Genomic DNA, 16764 nt, shown 5'->3' with positions numbered 1-16764 from the left:
GAGTTGGGCTGATATGGATTATGATACACCGTCTCTTCTCAGTCCTCTCTCCCAGCCTGGTCAAGTCAGGAAAGACCAACTCCATGGAGTCTCTGCAGGAGCTGATGACATCTGACTCTGAGGGCAGCTACAAGGATGTGCGCAGCCCCCGAAACCTCCAGAGTCCCGTGTTCCACGACAGGCCCGAGGAGGGGAGGGCTGAAGGAGGTCCCAGGTTGAAGACGCCCCCCAGCACCCCCACCACCGCCACCATGCGGAACGGCCTCTCCGCCGAACCCCCAAAGAGTTCTGTTCCAGAGCACATCCCCAAGGTCAAAGCCAGGTGAGCCAGGTCACTGTGGACCAGGACAGGGTTCAGGGGTGGAACTGTATGTGACCTTGTGTCTTCTCTCTCCAGTCCTGCTCTGTCACGTCCTGTCTTAGATATCAGGGCCATCATGGATATGGAAGCCAGCTCAAAGACTCAAAGTCTCAGAGCCACTCCCAAAAGTCCTGTCAGTGTTGGCAGCAGTAGCAAGCAGTCCCCTCTCCCAGCCAAGCTCTCCCAGAAGCAGAGGAAGATGATCGCCATGGCAACCAAGGAGGGCAGTGCGGAGTGTGCCCTATCCAAATCGCCACCAGTCATTACTCCCTCAAAGAATGTGAAAGCATGGTAAGCCCCCCTCCATAAGGAATGCTCCTAATATCAGAGCCAGCAAAGAAGGTGGTGGGTTGGTGAGATAATCCCTATGTAATAGAGTAGGTCCTCTCCCGGTCTCATTTGTGTTGAATGTTGTTTCATGTACAAATACAGAATCTGCGTATTCCCTCAGCTTTTAGTGAAAGTAGTGCTTTTTAATGCGCTGAAGTAGTACTTTTGATTCATCAAATGTTGTTGAATATGGTTCCACCTCCCTTCTCTCCTCAGGGCCACTCCGGTCCAGACAACCCCTTCGTCTCGAGCATTCCGGGACCTCCTGGTGGAGGAGGAGAGCCGGGTCAGGAACGGGAGGCCAGGGTCCCCGGAAAGGCCAGTTGCTCAGGGGCCTCTGGTCTCTGTTGCCAGGAGGGTCAACTTCAAATGTACTGCTAAGCTCCCCAGCGAGCCAGAGAGACCCGCTGGGTAAGACTGTGTGCACACATAGGCAGTCGGTCATATTTTATGTTAATTGTCACCAACACACATACAGAAGTGTGTGTGTGTGTGTGTGTACACACACACAAACACACACACACACAATATAGAGGAGTACACTAGCATGTATGGCCAAGGGATGAATGCCCTTATGGCCGATGAATCAATGACCTATCACTCTACCCTAAAGTAGCAGTGTTGTCCACTAGATGTCTCTAGTGTGTCGCCATGCTCACGCAGATTCTTGTTTCTATCAAAGACAGGAATCCGACATGCACTAACAGCTCTACTAGCATCATTGTCAGTTGGTTACCTTGGTGATGCACAACTTCATTGTAGTAAGAAGATAGTGAAGCTTGTATCTATGGTTGTTGTGCCATAATTAGGCCTATGTTATAGCTGATGGTTTAACCATACAGGATTTAGTTCAGTCTGTGTGATGTATCTCTTTAGAATAAACATAGTCACTAAGAAAGTGGCAAGTGACTGGCAGAGTTTCTCTGGTGATTCCCAGTTATTCCAAAGGGAAGCAGACGAAAGAAAGAATAAGGATTTGGAGGACTATGTTAATCTTCCCGGCTAGTCCGGGAAACCAGTCCTGAGAGTCTGGTTTGCTTGAGCAGGTGCATCGGAAATGTTCAAATGTCATTGGAAGGTAAGAAGCTCCTGCACACTTGGCGTGCAATGCATCACCTTTATTGATGTCTAAAAGCTCTGACGAGATTGCAACAACAATAAGCATAGCCTTCTCTACACACACTCTCGTGAAACTCCTGCCAACATGGGTGCAAAGTGATCTATGCAGATGCACAGATGGCACAAAAAAAACGCTGTTTTAGCGAGAGGAAAATATCGCCCGAACTCCCTTCGCTAAGCACTCCTCTTAATTTTGGGCAACCAATCGCAGCACTCCAATGGATAGCAACTGTCTGAGTCTGACACCTCAGACAAGCTCATGAACACATGAAAGCCAGTGGGGAAAAACTGAGATTTATATAAAAAAAATATATGTTTTGAATGGCTAAATAATTTAACAGTATACCAGGGGTACTTGCCACTGTGTTTCCTGAAATGCAGAGGCTCTTGGAATATTTTGCTAATACGAAATTATACTTTGTTAGTATAACAGTATAGCTTCCGTCCCTCTCCTCGCCCCAACTTGGGCTCGAACCAGGGACCCTCTGCACACATCAACAGTCACCCTCGAAGCATCGTTACCCATCGCTCCACAAAAGCCACGGCCCTTGCAGAGCAAGGGGAACCAGTACTTTAAGGTCTCAGAGCGAGTGACGTCACCGATCGAAACGCTATTAGCGTGCACCACCGGTAACTAGCTAGCCATTTCACATCGGTTACATTAGCTCAACTGGTTAGCTACGGGCTCTCTCATTGAGCACCAAACTTTGCTAACGCTGCCTAGCTTGCTAACTACTTAACTTTCTCATAGTTAGCTTGCTAAATTGGCTATATTAGGCTATATTAGGAATATAATTTATCTGCTGTCGACATCAGCTAAATATTTCAGTACTTATGAGTAGGGATGCACGGTATATCGGTGAACATATTGGAATTGGACGATATTAGCTAAAAATGCCAACATTGGTATTGGCTGATGTCTAGTTTAACGCCCCAATGTGCAAAACTGATGTGAAAGCTGACGTGCATACCTACATGATGTAATGACGCCACGTAAAAGGTTGCTCTATACGTGCAACACGGCATTCCTAAACTAGCCCACAATATCTGCTGTGTGGTTTGAGCAGTCATTTGAAAAAGTAACACACTTTCAGCGAGGCAACTCAAAAGGTGAAATCCATTAAAGCCAAGATAATGAAATTCATTGCCCTTGACAATCAACCGTTCTGTCGTGGGTGATGTTGGCTTTCGCCGACTGGTCGAGCACCGGTACACACTACCAAGTGCGCTATTTTTCAGATGTTGCCATACCGGAGTTACACAGTAATAGCGTCACCACATAATACTATGGAATGCCATTTGGGTCTTTGCATGTTTAAAAAATATACAGTAGCACTGTCAAAGATGTACAAAAAAGTCTGCAAACGCTTCCCAAGAATGTTGTGCTTAAAATACTGCGTTGGTAATAAAGCATAATTTGTTCGACCGCAACTTCTGGGGTATCTAACTTTTAGATTTGTACCTAGCTAGCACCAATACAACCAGCCTGAAAAACAAGGAACAGTAGAACCTGAAGTCACTTTCATTATTCTTTGCAATGATTTAGGAATCCTTGTAAGTATTAGCTAGGTAGCCACTTGTTGTTCGCCTATTGAAATTGAACTTCAGTTCATGAAAATAAATAGCTAGTCAGCAACTTAGCTTTGGGCAACAGTGTTACCGTTTTCAGCCGCCAGCTAGCTTCATCTGGCTAGTGAGGCTTGACCGCACTGGGTTATGTGTTGTGAAGCTAGCCACAATAAGGATTAGGCACAATAGTGGAATTTTCAGTTTGCCTTCAAATAAAAAGTATATTTGACAGTACTGCAAATGGTAATCGCAAAGTCCACTATTGTGGCTAGCTTCACATAGATGGATCCGACCACCATTAATCAAATAAGAACTGTCTTATACATTAGGGTTATTTTAGATGACACCTAGCTATATAGTTTGCTAGCTAACTATAGCCACTGAAACAGATTGTCATTTTGCTATATTTTTGTTGAAGAACATTGTTTGCATTCATGCACTAGCTAGCTTTTTAAAATGTATATGACCAGCACTGTAGGTGCGCGAGACGACTTTACCAGCATTATAGCATACGTATTGATGAATTGTTGTGACAAATGAAATAAGAGTGACCGTGTAATCAATGTGTAATAACTACTTAAAAAATTTACGAATCCGTTAAATTATTGTGATGTGCAGTCATATTCAGGTCCTGATTGGTCAACAAGCTTATTTGACACGTTAAGTAGTATATTTCTTGACACCCAAAGACCCAAACGGCGTTCCATAGAAATCCTGGTTGAGAATGAAACGACTAAACAAGCAAGTAAGTGAAATAAATAGGTTTTTGATTGTTTTATTGGTAATGGGGGACACACAAATGCCAACCAAAACTTTTTGATCAGTGATGTGTGTAACCGTTATTTAACTAAGCATGTCGGTTAAGAACAAATTCTTATTTACAATGATGGCCAAACCCGGACGACGCTGGGCCAATTGTGCGCCGCCCTATGGGACTCCCAATCTCGGCCGGATATGATACAGCCTGGATTCGAACCAGGGACTGTAGTGATGCCTCTTACACTACGATGCAGTGTCTTAGACTGCTGTGTCTGTCTGTTTTAACTATTTAACTGTATTAGAATTCTTAAAACACCGCTAAAATGTTAATTATTGGGTATTTTGGCAAGGGAAATATTGGCCAAAAATGTAATATCGGTGCATCACTACATATTATCCCCCAAAGTGGTTAGTACCTTTGACTGCATGCACAGAGCCATTCAGTGGCTAGCGATACTACAAAAAATGTTTTCAAGTTTCCCGTACGGCTGGGCGATATGGCCAAAATATCATATTACGGTATTTGAAAATAATTGGTATGGTATTTGACCGTATTATTTATTATTATTTTTTAATTTTACAATACAAGATCTAGATTTGCTATGACTGCTAGACTGTCAAATCTAAGTGATTTCAATGGGTCTTCCTCCTTTCTGATTTGTTTTATACTGTTCAATTCAACCAAAAATAATTTCACTTTCATCAATGTCAACATTTCCTCCACTCATTTCAGATCGTTTCCACACCTGTAGGCATTATTTTTAACAATGTTGCAAATGAAATTTGACTTGTGATTTGGAGCAAAACACTTGGGTGAACTGTTGGCATCATTGAAATATGATTAATCTAGTTCTATAGTTAGAATATAGTGGTGGGCACTTTGAGTACAGTGTTTGACACGACGACAATTTAAAAATGCCAAGGAGGCGTTATTGTGACAGGGTAGGAACCAAAATTGTTAAGGGTTACCTAGGGGACGCAATAATCTTTGGCTACATTGAATGTTTTCTCTTAGCTACTTCATGTAGTTAACATATTCATTCTTTGTGTATTCCTCTCTGATTTAGAAGATACTGTTACAAACATTCTGATTTAGGTCTACACTGTCACTGGTATGTGTGTAAAAACTCACCAAAAAAAGAAACGTCCTGTCTTACAAAGATAATTCAGTAGAAATCCAAATAACTTCACAGATCTTAATGGTAAAGGGTTTAAACACTGTTTCCCATGCTTGTTCAATGAACCATAAACAATTAATCAACATGCACCTGTGGAACGGTCGTTAAGACACTAACAGCTTACAGATTGGTAGGCAATTAAGGTCACAGTTAATTGAAAAATTAGGACACCTAGGAGGCCTTTCTACAGACTCTAAAGAACAGCAAAAGAAAAATGCCCAGGGTCCCTGCTCATCTGCGTGAACCCGCCTTAGGCATGCTGCAAGAAGGCATGAGGATTGCAAAGGTGGCCAGGGCAATCAATTGTGATGTCTTTACTGTGAGACACCTAAGACAGCGCTACAGGGAGACAGGACGGACAGCTGATTGTCCTTGTAGTGGCAGACCACGTGTAACAGCACCTGCACAGGATCGGTACATGCGAACATCACACCTGCAGGACAGGTACAGGATGGCAACAACAACTGCCCGAGTTACACCAGGAACGCACAATCCCTCCATCAGTGCCCAGACTTTCCGCAATAGGCTGAGAGAGCCTGGACTGAGGGCTTGTAGGTCTGTTGTAAGGCAGGTCCTCACCAGACATCACTGGCAAGAACGTCGCCTATGGGCACAAACCCACCATCACTGGACCAGACAGGACTGGCAAAAAGTGCTCTTCACTGACGAGTCTCGGTTTTGTGTCACCAGGGGTGATGGTCGGATTTGCATTTATCGTCGAAGGCATGAGCGTTACACCTCGGCCTGTCCTCTGGAGCGGGATCGAGGTGGAGGGTCCGTCATGGTCTGTGGCAGTGTGTCACAGCTTCATTGGACTGAGCTTGTCATTGCAGGCAATCTCAACGCTGTGCGTTACAGGGAAGACATCCTCCCTCATGTGGTACCCTTCCTGCAGGCTCATCGTGACATGACCCTCCGGCATGACAATGCCATACTGCTCATTCTGTGTGCGATTTCCTGCAAGACAGGAATATCAGTGTTCTCCCATGGCCAGCGAAGAACTAGGATCTCAGTCCATTGAGCACGTCTGGGACCTGTTGGATCGGCGGGTGAGGGTTAGGGCCATTCCCCCCCCAGAAATGTCCAGGAACTTGCAGGTGCCTTGGTTGAACAGTGGGGTAACCTCTCACAGCAAGAACTGGCAAATCTGGTGCAGTCCATGAGGAGGTGCTCTGCAGTACTTAATGCAGCTGGTGGCCACACCAGATACTGACTGTTACTTTTGATTTTGACCCCCCCTTTTGGTCAGGGACACATAATACAATTTCTGTTAGTCACATGTCTGTGGAACTTGTTCAGTTTCTCAGTTGTTGAATCTTGTTATGTTCATACAAATATTTACATGATCAGTTTGCTGAAAATAAACGCAATTGACAGTGTGAGGATGTTCATTCTTTTGCTATGTATGTAGCTAATTGTTTGACTACATTTATTAACTAGCTAGTGATTAGTGGCTAACAAGATTTTAAAAGAAAATATTTGCAAAGAAAATACAAACTAGCTGTTTGCAGATGTAAGAAAAACAAACTAGGGGAATTTAAATTAAGATTTGAAGTGAAAACCACATCCTTGTCAACATTGTTGCATGTGCTGCATGCAGACTGAACGCAAGTGTCTCGTGGTTGAGGAATAACACATGAGCTCCTTGAGTGACGGGTGGTGCTAGGTCTGTGTGGGTATCAGTATGGAGAGAGACCGGAGACTGATGACTCGAGCAGCGAAATAAACTATGAAAATGTATGTAACACACGGCCTATCACATTTTCTAAAAACCCAACTTTCAAATACTGTTAAAGAATTTAATGTACAATTCAATACCGGTATATGGTCAAATACGGTATACCACCCAGCCCTATGTTCCTGTGAAGCAATTGTAATGACAGTCCACCACAACATACCCAAGAGTTTCCTGATTAGTTAGGGGTAGTCTGTTTTTTAATTTCATTGTGTTTTAAGATCAGGGGATTTCGTCAGTGGTTGGAAGGGGAATTTGGCTTCCTGGGTTAATGTTGTCTGAGGTTCCAACAGTAACCAAGTGGGGCGGGGCTTAGTGAAGGGTCAATGTACTGAACGGGAAGCCGATGCCTGAAGCAGGATGTAACTCATTGCTCGGCCATCAGCCACCAGGCTGATGGTCACAATGACCTTTTCACTTCCCATTCAACAAGACTGACATGTCTAGTGAACTACTCCCTGGTTGGAACAGATCATATGATCAGCCCCCCCCCCCCACCCCCAATCCTAACCTTAACTATTAGTGGGGAAAATGCTAAACTGACCCAAGATCAGCGTCTAGGGGCAACTTCACCCTGCACAGTGAACTACACCTCAGACACCAGCTGGATTGGTAGAGCTTTAGATGCCGAAAGAGCTGAATATTTGCCTGGTCCCAGATCTTTGTTTGTGCGAAGATTAACAAAAATAACCACAGGAGTTGGCAAGACAGCACAAAATGAGACCAGGGTAACTGAATACTGCGTACTCCTGATTTGAAACGACAGTAAACGGTACGATTTCAGCGTAATAGATTTTGGGGTGTTTTTACATAACATTTGGAAGAGATTGTTCATGTGCTGTATCCTGTAACGTTGACATCTAAATTAACACATAATATGGGCGGAGGTGTTTTAGGAATGCTTGTGAAAACATTGTGGCTGTTTTAACTTAAACTTTGGTAGCAATGTTTTTTGAATTGTGAATTGTCTCAAATCATATCAGGCCAATGAATTACAGGAAGTGGGTGCGCTTGTGTGACCCAAGGGTGTCAAACTCTGTTTTTGCAGAAGCTCTTGACTTTTGCTTACTTCCTCTTCTATCAGAGTCATTCAGGGACTCTGTCTTCCAGACGTAGATCTTTTCTCACTGCCCAGAGCCAAGATGGATTAAAGACCACAGACTGGGAACGCTCTCTTTCCGGTCTGTGAAGTCCGCTCCCACTCTGTGCAGTCTCTAATGGCACCCTATTCCGTATGTAGTGCACTACATTTGCGCTCCCCAGTGGCGCAGCATCTCAGGGCAAGAGGTGTCACTACAGTCCCTGGTTCGAATACAGGCTGTATCACAGCCGGCCGTGATAGGGTGACCCAGCACACACACACACACACACACAGTTGAAGTTTACATACACCTTTGCCAAATACATTTATTTAAAATTCCCTGTCTTAGGTCAGTTAGGATCACTTATTTTAAGAATGTGAAATGTCAGAATAATAGTAGTGATTTTTATTTCAGCTTTTATTTCTTTCATCACATTCCCAGTGGGTCAGAAGTTTACATACACGCAACTAGTATTTGGTAGCATTGCCTTTCAATTGTTTAACTTGGGTCAAATGTTTTGGGTGGCCTTCCACAAGCTTCCCACAAGTTGGGTGAATTTTCCTCCTGACAGCTTGTAGTAACTGAGTCAGGTTTGTAGGCCTCCTTGCTCGCACATGTTTTCACACATTTTCTATAGGATTGAGGTCAGGGCTTTGATGTCCACTCCAATACCTTCTTTGTTGTCCTTAAGCCAATTTGCCTCAACTTTGGAAGTATGCTTGGGGTCATTGTCCATTTGGAAGACCCATTTGCAACCAAGCTTTAAAACTTCCTGACTGATGTCTTGAGATGTTGCTTCAATATATCCAGATCATTTTCCCTCATGATGCCATCTATTTTATGAAGTGCACCAGTCCCTCCTGCAGCAAAGCCCCCCACAACATGATGCTGCCACCCCCATGCTTCACGGTTAAGTTGGTGTTCTTCGGCTTGCAAGCATCACCCTTTCTCCTCCGAACATAACGATGGTCATTATGGCCAAACAGTTCTATTCTTGTTTCATCAGACCAGAGGACATTTCTCCAATAAGTACGATATTTGTCCCTATGTGCAATTGCAAACCGTAGTCTGGCTTTTTTTATGGCAGTTTTGGAGCAGTGGCTTCTTCCTTGCTGAGGGGCCTTTCAGGTTATGTCGATATAGGACTCGTTTTACTGTGGATATAGATACTTTTGTACCTGTTTCCTCCAGCATCTTCACAGGGTCCTTTGCTGTTGTTCTGGATTGATTTGCACTTTTCACATCAAAGTACGTTCATCTCTAGGAGACAGAACAGCGGTATGACGGCTGCGTGGTCCCATGGTGTTTACACTTGCGAACTATTGTTTGTACAGATGAACGTGGTACCTTCAGGCTTGATGTCAAGCAAAGAGGCACTGGGTTTGAAGGTAGGCCTTGAAATGCATACACAGGTACAACTCCAATTGACTCAAATGATGGCAATTCGCTTATCAGAAGCTTCCTAAAGCCATGACATCATTTTCTGGAATTTTACAAGCTTTTTAAAGGCACACTCACCTTAGTGTATGTAAAATACTGACCCACTGGAATTGTGATTAAGTGAAATAATCTGTCTGTAAACAATTGTTGGATAATGACTTGTCATGCAGAAAGTAGATGTCCTAACCGACTTGCCAAAACTGTAGTTGGTTAACAATAATTGTGTTTAGTGGTTGAAACACTTGACACAAGTCGTTGATGTAAACTTCTGACTTCAACTGTATGTTTGACCATAGCCCACAGGACTCTGGTCAAAAGTAGTTCACTATGTAGAGAAAATGGTGTGATTTGGGATGTAACCTGGTAGTGGGCCCTGAATATGAATCAGCCAGTGCGTCTGTGGTGTAGTGATGGCTTTTGATCCTAATCGGCATTTGAGATGACTTCCATGTCACAAGTGATCACTCAGAACAGGAAGTAGGATCCAGTTTCTAATCTACTCCTCATGCTTATGGATGAGCACGGAGGGAGGGAGATTTCAGGGCTGGGGAAAAGTGTAATATCCATATTTGTAGTTTTTTTTACAAGTAGTGTCAACATTATTTGTCAATGTTTTCTCTATTGCCTTACAAGGAAGATCAGCATTTCATTGGCGTTTTCTTTCGCGCGCGCACACACACACACACACACACACACACACACACACACACACACACACACACACACACACACACACTGTCAGTTGGAATTCACACACCCCTTGTCCTCTTGGGTAGCCTGTGGTCATCCTTGGTCACATAGGATATATCCAGTTCAGATCTCTCTCTCTCTCTGGTTCTCTGTCTCAGATCAGTGTCAGAATTGTTACAGGATGTACCTAACACATGTCACCCTGTCCCAACCTTGAAAAAAAACCTGAACAACCACAGGGGGGGGGGGGACACAATTGTTTGAGGGGAAGAATGTTCAACCTGTCACAAACTGAAGGTCATTTTCTTTACTGACCAGCCCCTGGATGCTGGGAGTGGCAGGCAGCCCCCCTACAGCCTCCATGGTAACCTTTGCTTCTATCGTGGAGGAGGAGAAACAGCAGGAGGCTGCACTGATCCGCAGCCGAGAGAAACTTCTGGCACTCATTCAGGTAACGCGTGTGTGTGCAGAAATTTGTAGCAGATGTTTATTTTGCACACTGTGCTTTTCCTTTCACTGTGAGCTTGTCAGTTCGAACTCACATACTCAACATAATGATTCAGTACCTTGATAAATGTCTCTAAGAGGAAATCTGAAGGACTTAGTGTAGATCAGCTGTTGATATTCAACCCCCCCCCCCCCCCCCCCCGCCCATCACCTCTGTCGAACTCATGTCTGTAGGACAGCTGCCTTGACTTGGCTATGGCTTTAAAGCACTCCAACTGTGTTTGTGTCTCCCGTCCCTCTCCTCGCAGATTGAGGAGGCAGCGATCCAAGAGCTTTTGTATCACTACGGCACCCGCAACAACCCCGACGAGATGATTGTGGTGGAGAGGTGTGTCCAGGGGCCCATCGCCATCCCCTTCTGGAATAAACACTGAGACGTCGCACGTCACATACCCATCTCCTTATCCACCCGATGACCATATGTATCTCCTGTCAGTCATTGTTACGATATACCTCAGGCCTAGTTGTGCCAGTGGGCTGGGTCTGACGCAGGTCTTTTTATGCTTGACTCCAGTGTTCCTTAGGTTTGGTCACGGCTCTTCTTTTTTCGTGTTTACCTTTTTTTGAGTGTGTCCCTGAGCAAGGAACAGTGGGTGAGAGAAATATTTGTTGCACCTTGCCATCAAAACATGAGTAGAGATACTCTTCCAAAAAGTTTCAGCTGTTTTAAAATATGTTCACAGTTAAGTAGTTGCCAAAGACGTATGTAAGGAAATGGAGCTGTCCAAACTACAAATTGGATCCCGAACTACATTAACAAAGGAGGATTTGGTCTGTTTCAGCACTTTTTACGTGAATAAGCTGTGCCAATTAGGAAAAGTACTATAGCACAAGTTCCTCTGAGAAGAACTAAGCCTAAAGCCAGGGCTTGGAGTTCAGAGGCCAGCTTGATCTGGTTGCTACCTAGTTCTACTTTATGAGTTGGGAAATGCGTTGTGTTCTGAATATATATTGTGTGATGCAGGGTAGTTTAATCATGGAAGGAGGTGGTCGGGAGTGACTGTGTCATGCAGCCTGCCGTTTTCTAATGTGAGCTAATTGTATATGAGTATTCGCTGGTTTCCCTTTATCAGAGTTATAGGGCAGGCTGTTGGGTTTGTGCCTTGCTTTCACCCTGACGATCCTCTGATGTGTACACACACACACACACACACACACACACACTAATAATTTCACTACTTTCTGGATGGCTGTATTTGAGTTGTTTTACTTTATTTTGTGTTCTGGAGCTGGATGTGTTGGCTTGGTGACCCAGACCATGTAAACCCAGTCTTTTTTCCATGCAGAACCCTTCGTTTGAGACTTTTGGATGTGAGAAAATGGCATGCAATAAAACAACTCACCTGTCCAATGACCATGTTTCCTGGTTCTATTACTCTTTATTGTGGAATGGGTCTTATAATTATTTGTGCAATATTACAATAGGCCCATCTTGTGTTATGTGAAACCGAAGAGTGTGAATGTCCAAGGCTCATGATAGTCTGTCTAGTGTTGCTACAAGATTGGAGGCAATCGCCCTCAAACTCCCTGACCGATTCAGTTAGAGCTACATTTATCTCGATGGAAACAGTGCCTCTCTCCACTCTAACATCTGTGCTCTGCATAAATAAACACCTACCTGTGATAACCCTGCCATAAAAAAAGAGAGGGAAGGGTGGTGATTTAATGGGTCCTAATAGTTCTACGTCGATACAGTATGACATCAGGAGTCCGCCAGAGACCTGAGTTCCCAGTGATTATTCCATTAAGCTCAATTAGTCAGGACGGAGATGATGCCGTTACACAGAAAGGCTCTCAGAAAAGAAAAAAGGCTCCATGTCAGGTCGGAATGGTCCAGCTAGGTCACTGACAGCAGGTCACCTCCTGCTAAAAAATGTTTACCTCCGATGTGACGTAAGTGTTTACCTCGGTAGACGTTTACCTCCTGCTAATGAGCGTGACATAGTCCAGAGATGCTCACCACCTCAGAATTTAACTATATGAATGTGGATATCTCCTGAAATTCTCCTTGTTCATAGAATGTAACAGCTGAATTTCCATTTAATGGGGATTTTTTTTTACGTAACTTTTACAAATGAATCAATTTACTTGAGTTCCAACTTTGAGCATGTACAATCGTGTCATCCCTGAGCGTTTTCATATCTGTGAAGCTGGAGTAAAATGCCTCTCAAAGCACTAAGCCAATCTCTCCTACCGCTGGCCAGAGCCACGATAGTGACATCTGCCCCCGCTGTTTTCAGTCTTTTTAAGGATGTGTCCCAGGTGGCACCCTATTCTTTAAGTAGTGCACTACTTTTGACCAGGGCTCTGGTCAAAAAGTAGTTTACTATTTAGGGAACAGGATGTGACTTGGGACATAGCCTAGTAGTGGGGCCTGAATTGTAATCAGCCAGTGCGTCTGTGATGGGGTGTAGTTAAAAATAAATAAAAAAACAGCCTGTATTTGAACCAGGGTCTGTAGTGACTCTTCTAGCACTGAGAAGAGCCTTAGACCGCTGCCATTGATAACTTGCGACATGTAAGTCTTCTCTTATCACTCAGAACAGGGAGTAGGTTCCAGGTCCTAGTCTACTCATGCTTATGGATGAGGGAGAGTGTTTTCTCTATTGCTGTACAGGGACCATCAGCGTTTCATCTTGAAGTTCGAGCCTTGAGTGTTTCCACATCTCTTCCCCCAATCTCCCTCATTTATTTCACAGACAACACACACACACACTGCGTGTCAGTTGTAATTCACCCACCTTGTCCTCTTGGGTAGCCTTTGGTCATCCTTGGTTACCACTGTAACACAGCATATATCCAGCTCAGACCTCCCTCTCTCACGGTCCTCTGTTCCTTAGTTTCCCCTTACCCAGAACAGCCACTGACGAAACCAAATCCATCTAGTAATTTCCTTACAACCAGAGGGTAGGCGGTCAACAGTAGGTGGTTTGAGTAAAATAAATCTTGTTTCCCCTCTTTGGGAGTCACTTCATTTTTAGGTGGTTATAGAATTGAACTGCTCTTTTCTGGATTTTGATAGTGGATTTTGTCCTAATTCTATTCTGCATGCATTATTTTGGGTTTTATGTTTTACAGAGAGGATGTTTTTAGCAGAATTCTGCATGTAGAATTTGGTGTTTCTATTTTGTGAATTCTCAGTTGGTCAGAATTCTGCATGCACTCTCAATTTGGTGTTCCTATTTTGTGAATTCTCGGTTGGTGAGTGGACCCCAGATCTCCATAAAGGGCAATGGGTTCTATAACTGATTCAAGTATATTTAGCCAGATCCTTATTGGGATGCTGAATTGTATGTTTTGATGGCATAGAAGGCCCTTCTTGCTTTGTTGAAGTTACTTGTGATTCGGATGTTTAGGTCGAGGTAGATATAGTTCCGTGTGCTCTAAGGCAACAGTGGCTAGATGGAATTTGTAGTTCTGGCAACTGGACCTTTTTTTGGGACATCATTTTTGTCTTACTGAGATTCACTGTCAAGGCCCAGGTTTAGTATTCTGTGCAGAAGATATAGGCGCTGCTGTAGGCCCTCCTTGGTTGGGGACATAAGCACCAGATCACCTGCAAAAAGTAGATTTTGACTTCAGATACTAGTATGGTGAGGCCAGGTGGTGCAGACTGTTCGAGTGCCCTCGCCAGTTCGTTGATATACAGTGGGGCAAAAAAGTATTTAGTCAGCCACAAATTGTGCAAGTTCTCCCACTTAAAAAGATGAGAGGCCTGTACTTTTCATCATAGGTACACTTCAACTATGACAGACAAAATGAGAAAAGAAATCCAGAAAATCACATTGTAGGATTTTAAAATAATTTATTTGCAAATTATGGTGGAAAATAAGTATTTGGTAACCTACAAACAAGCAAGATTTCTGGCTCTCACAGACCTGTAACTTCTTCTTTAAGAGGCTCCTCTGTCCTCCACTCGTTACCTGTATTAATGGCACCTGTTTGAACTTGTTATCAGTATAAAAGACACCTGTCCACAACAGTCACACTCCAAACTCCACTATGGCCAAGACCAAAGAGCTGCCAAAGAACACCAGAAACAACATTTTAGACCTACACCAGGCTGGGAAGACTGAATCTGCAATAGGTAAGCAGCTTGGTTTGAAGAAATCAACTGAGAGCAATTATTAGGAAATGGAAGACATACAAGACCCCTGATAATCTCCCTCGATCTGTGGCTCCACGCAAGATCTCACCCCGTGGGGTCAAAATGATCACAAGAACGGTGAGCAAAAATCCCAGAACCACACGGGGTGACCTAGTGAATGACCTGCAGAGAGCTGGGAACAAAGTCTACCATCAGTAACACACTACACCGCCAGGGACTCAAATCCTGCAGTGCCAGATGTGTCCCCCTGCTCAAGCCAGTACATGTCCAGGCCCGTCTGAAGTTTGCTAGAAAGCATTTGGATGATCCAGAAGAAGATTGGGAGAATGTCATATGGTCAGATGAAACCAAAATATAACTTTTTGGTAAAAACTCAACTCGTTGTGTTTGAAGGACAAAGAATGCTGAGTTGCATCCAAAGAACACCATACCTACTGTGAAGCATGGGGGTGGAAACATCATGCTTTGGGGCTGTTTTTCTGCAAAGGGACCAGGACGACTGATCTGTGTAAAGGAAAGAATGAATGGGGCCATGTATTGTGAGATTTTGAGTGAAAACCTCCTTCCATCAGCAAGGGCATTGAAGATGAAACGTGGCTGGGTCTTTCAGCATGACAATGATCCCAAACACACCACCCGGGCAACGAAGGAGGTCCTGGAGTGGCCTAGCCAGTCTCCAGATCTCAACCCCATAGAAAATCTTTGGAGGGAGTTGAAAGTCCGTGTTGCCCAGCAACAGCCCCAAAACATCACTGCTCTAGAGGAGATCTGCATGGAGGAATGGGCCAAAATACCAGCAACAGTGTGTGAACCTTGTGAAGACTTACAGAAAACGTTTGACCTCTGTCATTGCCAACAAAGGGTATATAACAAAGTATTGAGAAACTTTTGTTATTCACCAAATACTTATTTTCCACCATAATTTGCAAATAAATTCATAAAAAATCCTACAATGTGATTTTCTGGAATTTTTTTTCTAATTTTGTCTGTCATAGTTGAAGTGTACCTATGATGAACATTACAGGCCTCTCATCTTTTTAAGTGGGAGAACTTGCACAATTGGTGGCTGACTAAATACCTTTTTGCCCCACTGTATATGTTGAAGAGGGTGGTGCTCAAGCTGCATCCCTGTTCCACCCCACAGCCCTGAGGATAGAAATCTGTGTTTTTGCCAATTGGACGTCTTGTTTGTGTATAATGATTTTTATAATATGGTTTCCCCCCAACACCGCTTTCCCTCAATTTATATAGCAGACCCTCATGCCAAATTGAGTCAAAAGATTTTTTGAAATCAACAAAGCATGAGAAGACTTTGCTTTTGTTTTGGTTTATTTGTTTGTCAATTAGGGTGTGTGGTGTGAATATGTGGCCTGTCGTACTGTAATTTGTTAAAAAGCCAATTTGACATTTGCTCAGGATATTGTTTTCCCTGAGGAAATGTAGGAGTCTGCTGTTAATTTTTCCCAAGGTTGCTGTTGATGCATATCCCACGGTAGTTATTGGGGGAGAATTTGTCTCCATTTATGTGGAATGTGGTATCGGTCCTTGCTTCCAAATGTTGGGGATGATGCCAGAGCTGAGGATGGAATCTGTGGTCTGTTTATTTTATAATTTCATTTAGGATACCATCAAGGCTATAGGCCTTTTTAGGTTGGGTTTGTATTTTGTCCTGTAGTTCATTCAATGGAATTGGACAATCTAGTGGGTTCTGGTAGTCTTTGATAGCTGATTCTAAAATTGTGTAATTGATCAATTTTATGTTTTTGCTGCTTGTTAGTTATAGGGCCACAGATTGGATAAGTGGTTTATCCATACATCTCCATTTTGGATTGATGGCTCTTCATGTTGTTTAGTGTTTTCCAATTTTCACAGAAGTGGTTAGATTA

At 43.6% G+C, this 16764-nt stretch overlaps 1 protein-coding gene across 1 annotated transcript in view; it reads left to right on the top strand.

Annotated features, from left to right (window-relative positions):
* Positions 1-12124, top strand: part of LOC110518895 (inhibitor of Bruton tyrosine kinase) — a 36160-nt gene extending 24036 nt beyond the window's left edge. Inside the window, exons 22-26 of the mRNA XM_021596266.3 lie at positions 43-322; positions 398-652; positions 908-1102; positions 10582-10714; positions 11019-12124. Of these exons, the coding sequence (XP_021451941.3) occupies positions 43-322; positions 398-652; positions 908-1102; positions 10582-10714; positions 11019-11144 (989 nt within the window). The 3' untranslated portion in view covers positions 11145-12124. The remainder of the gene's footprint in view (positions 1-42; positions 323-397; positions 653-907; positions 1103-10581; positions 10715-11018) is intronic.
* Positions 12125-16764: the final 4640 nt, after the last annotated feature.

This window comes from Oncorhynchus mykiss, chromosome 3 (assembly GCF_057628025.1).
Source record: "Oncorhynchus mykiss isolate SJ-2025 chromosome 3, ASM5762802v1, whole genome shotgun sequence".
Taxonomy (NCBI): Eukaryota; Metazoa; Chordata; class Actinopteri; order Salmoniformes; family Salmonidae; genus Oncorhynchus; species Oncorhynchus mykiss.
The sequence above is the reverse complement of the archived record's forward strand: the minus strand, read 5'-3'. Positions and strand labels throughout refer to the sequence as shown.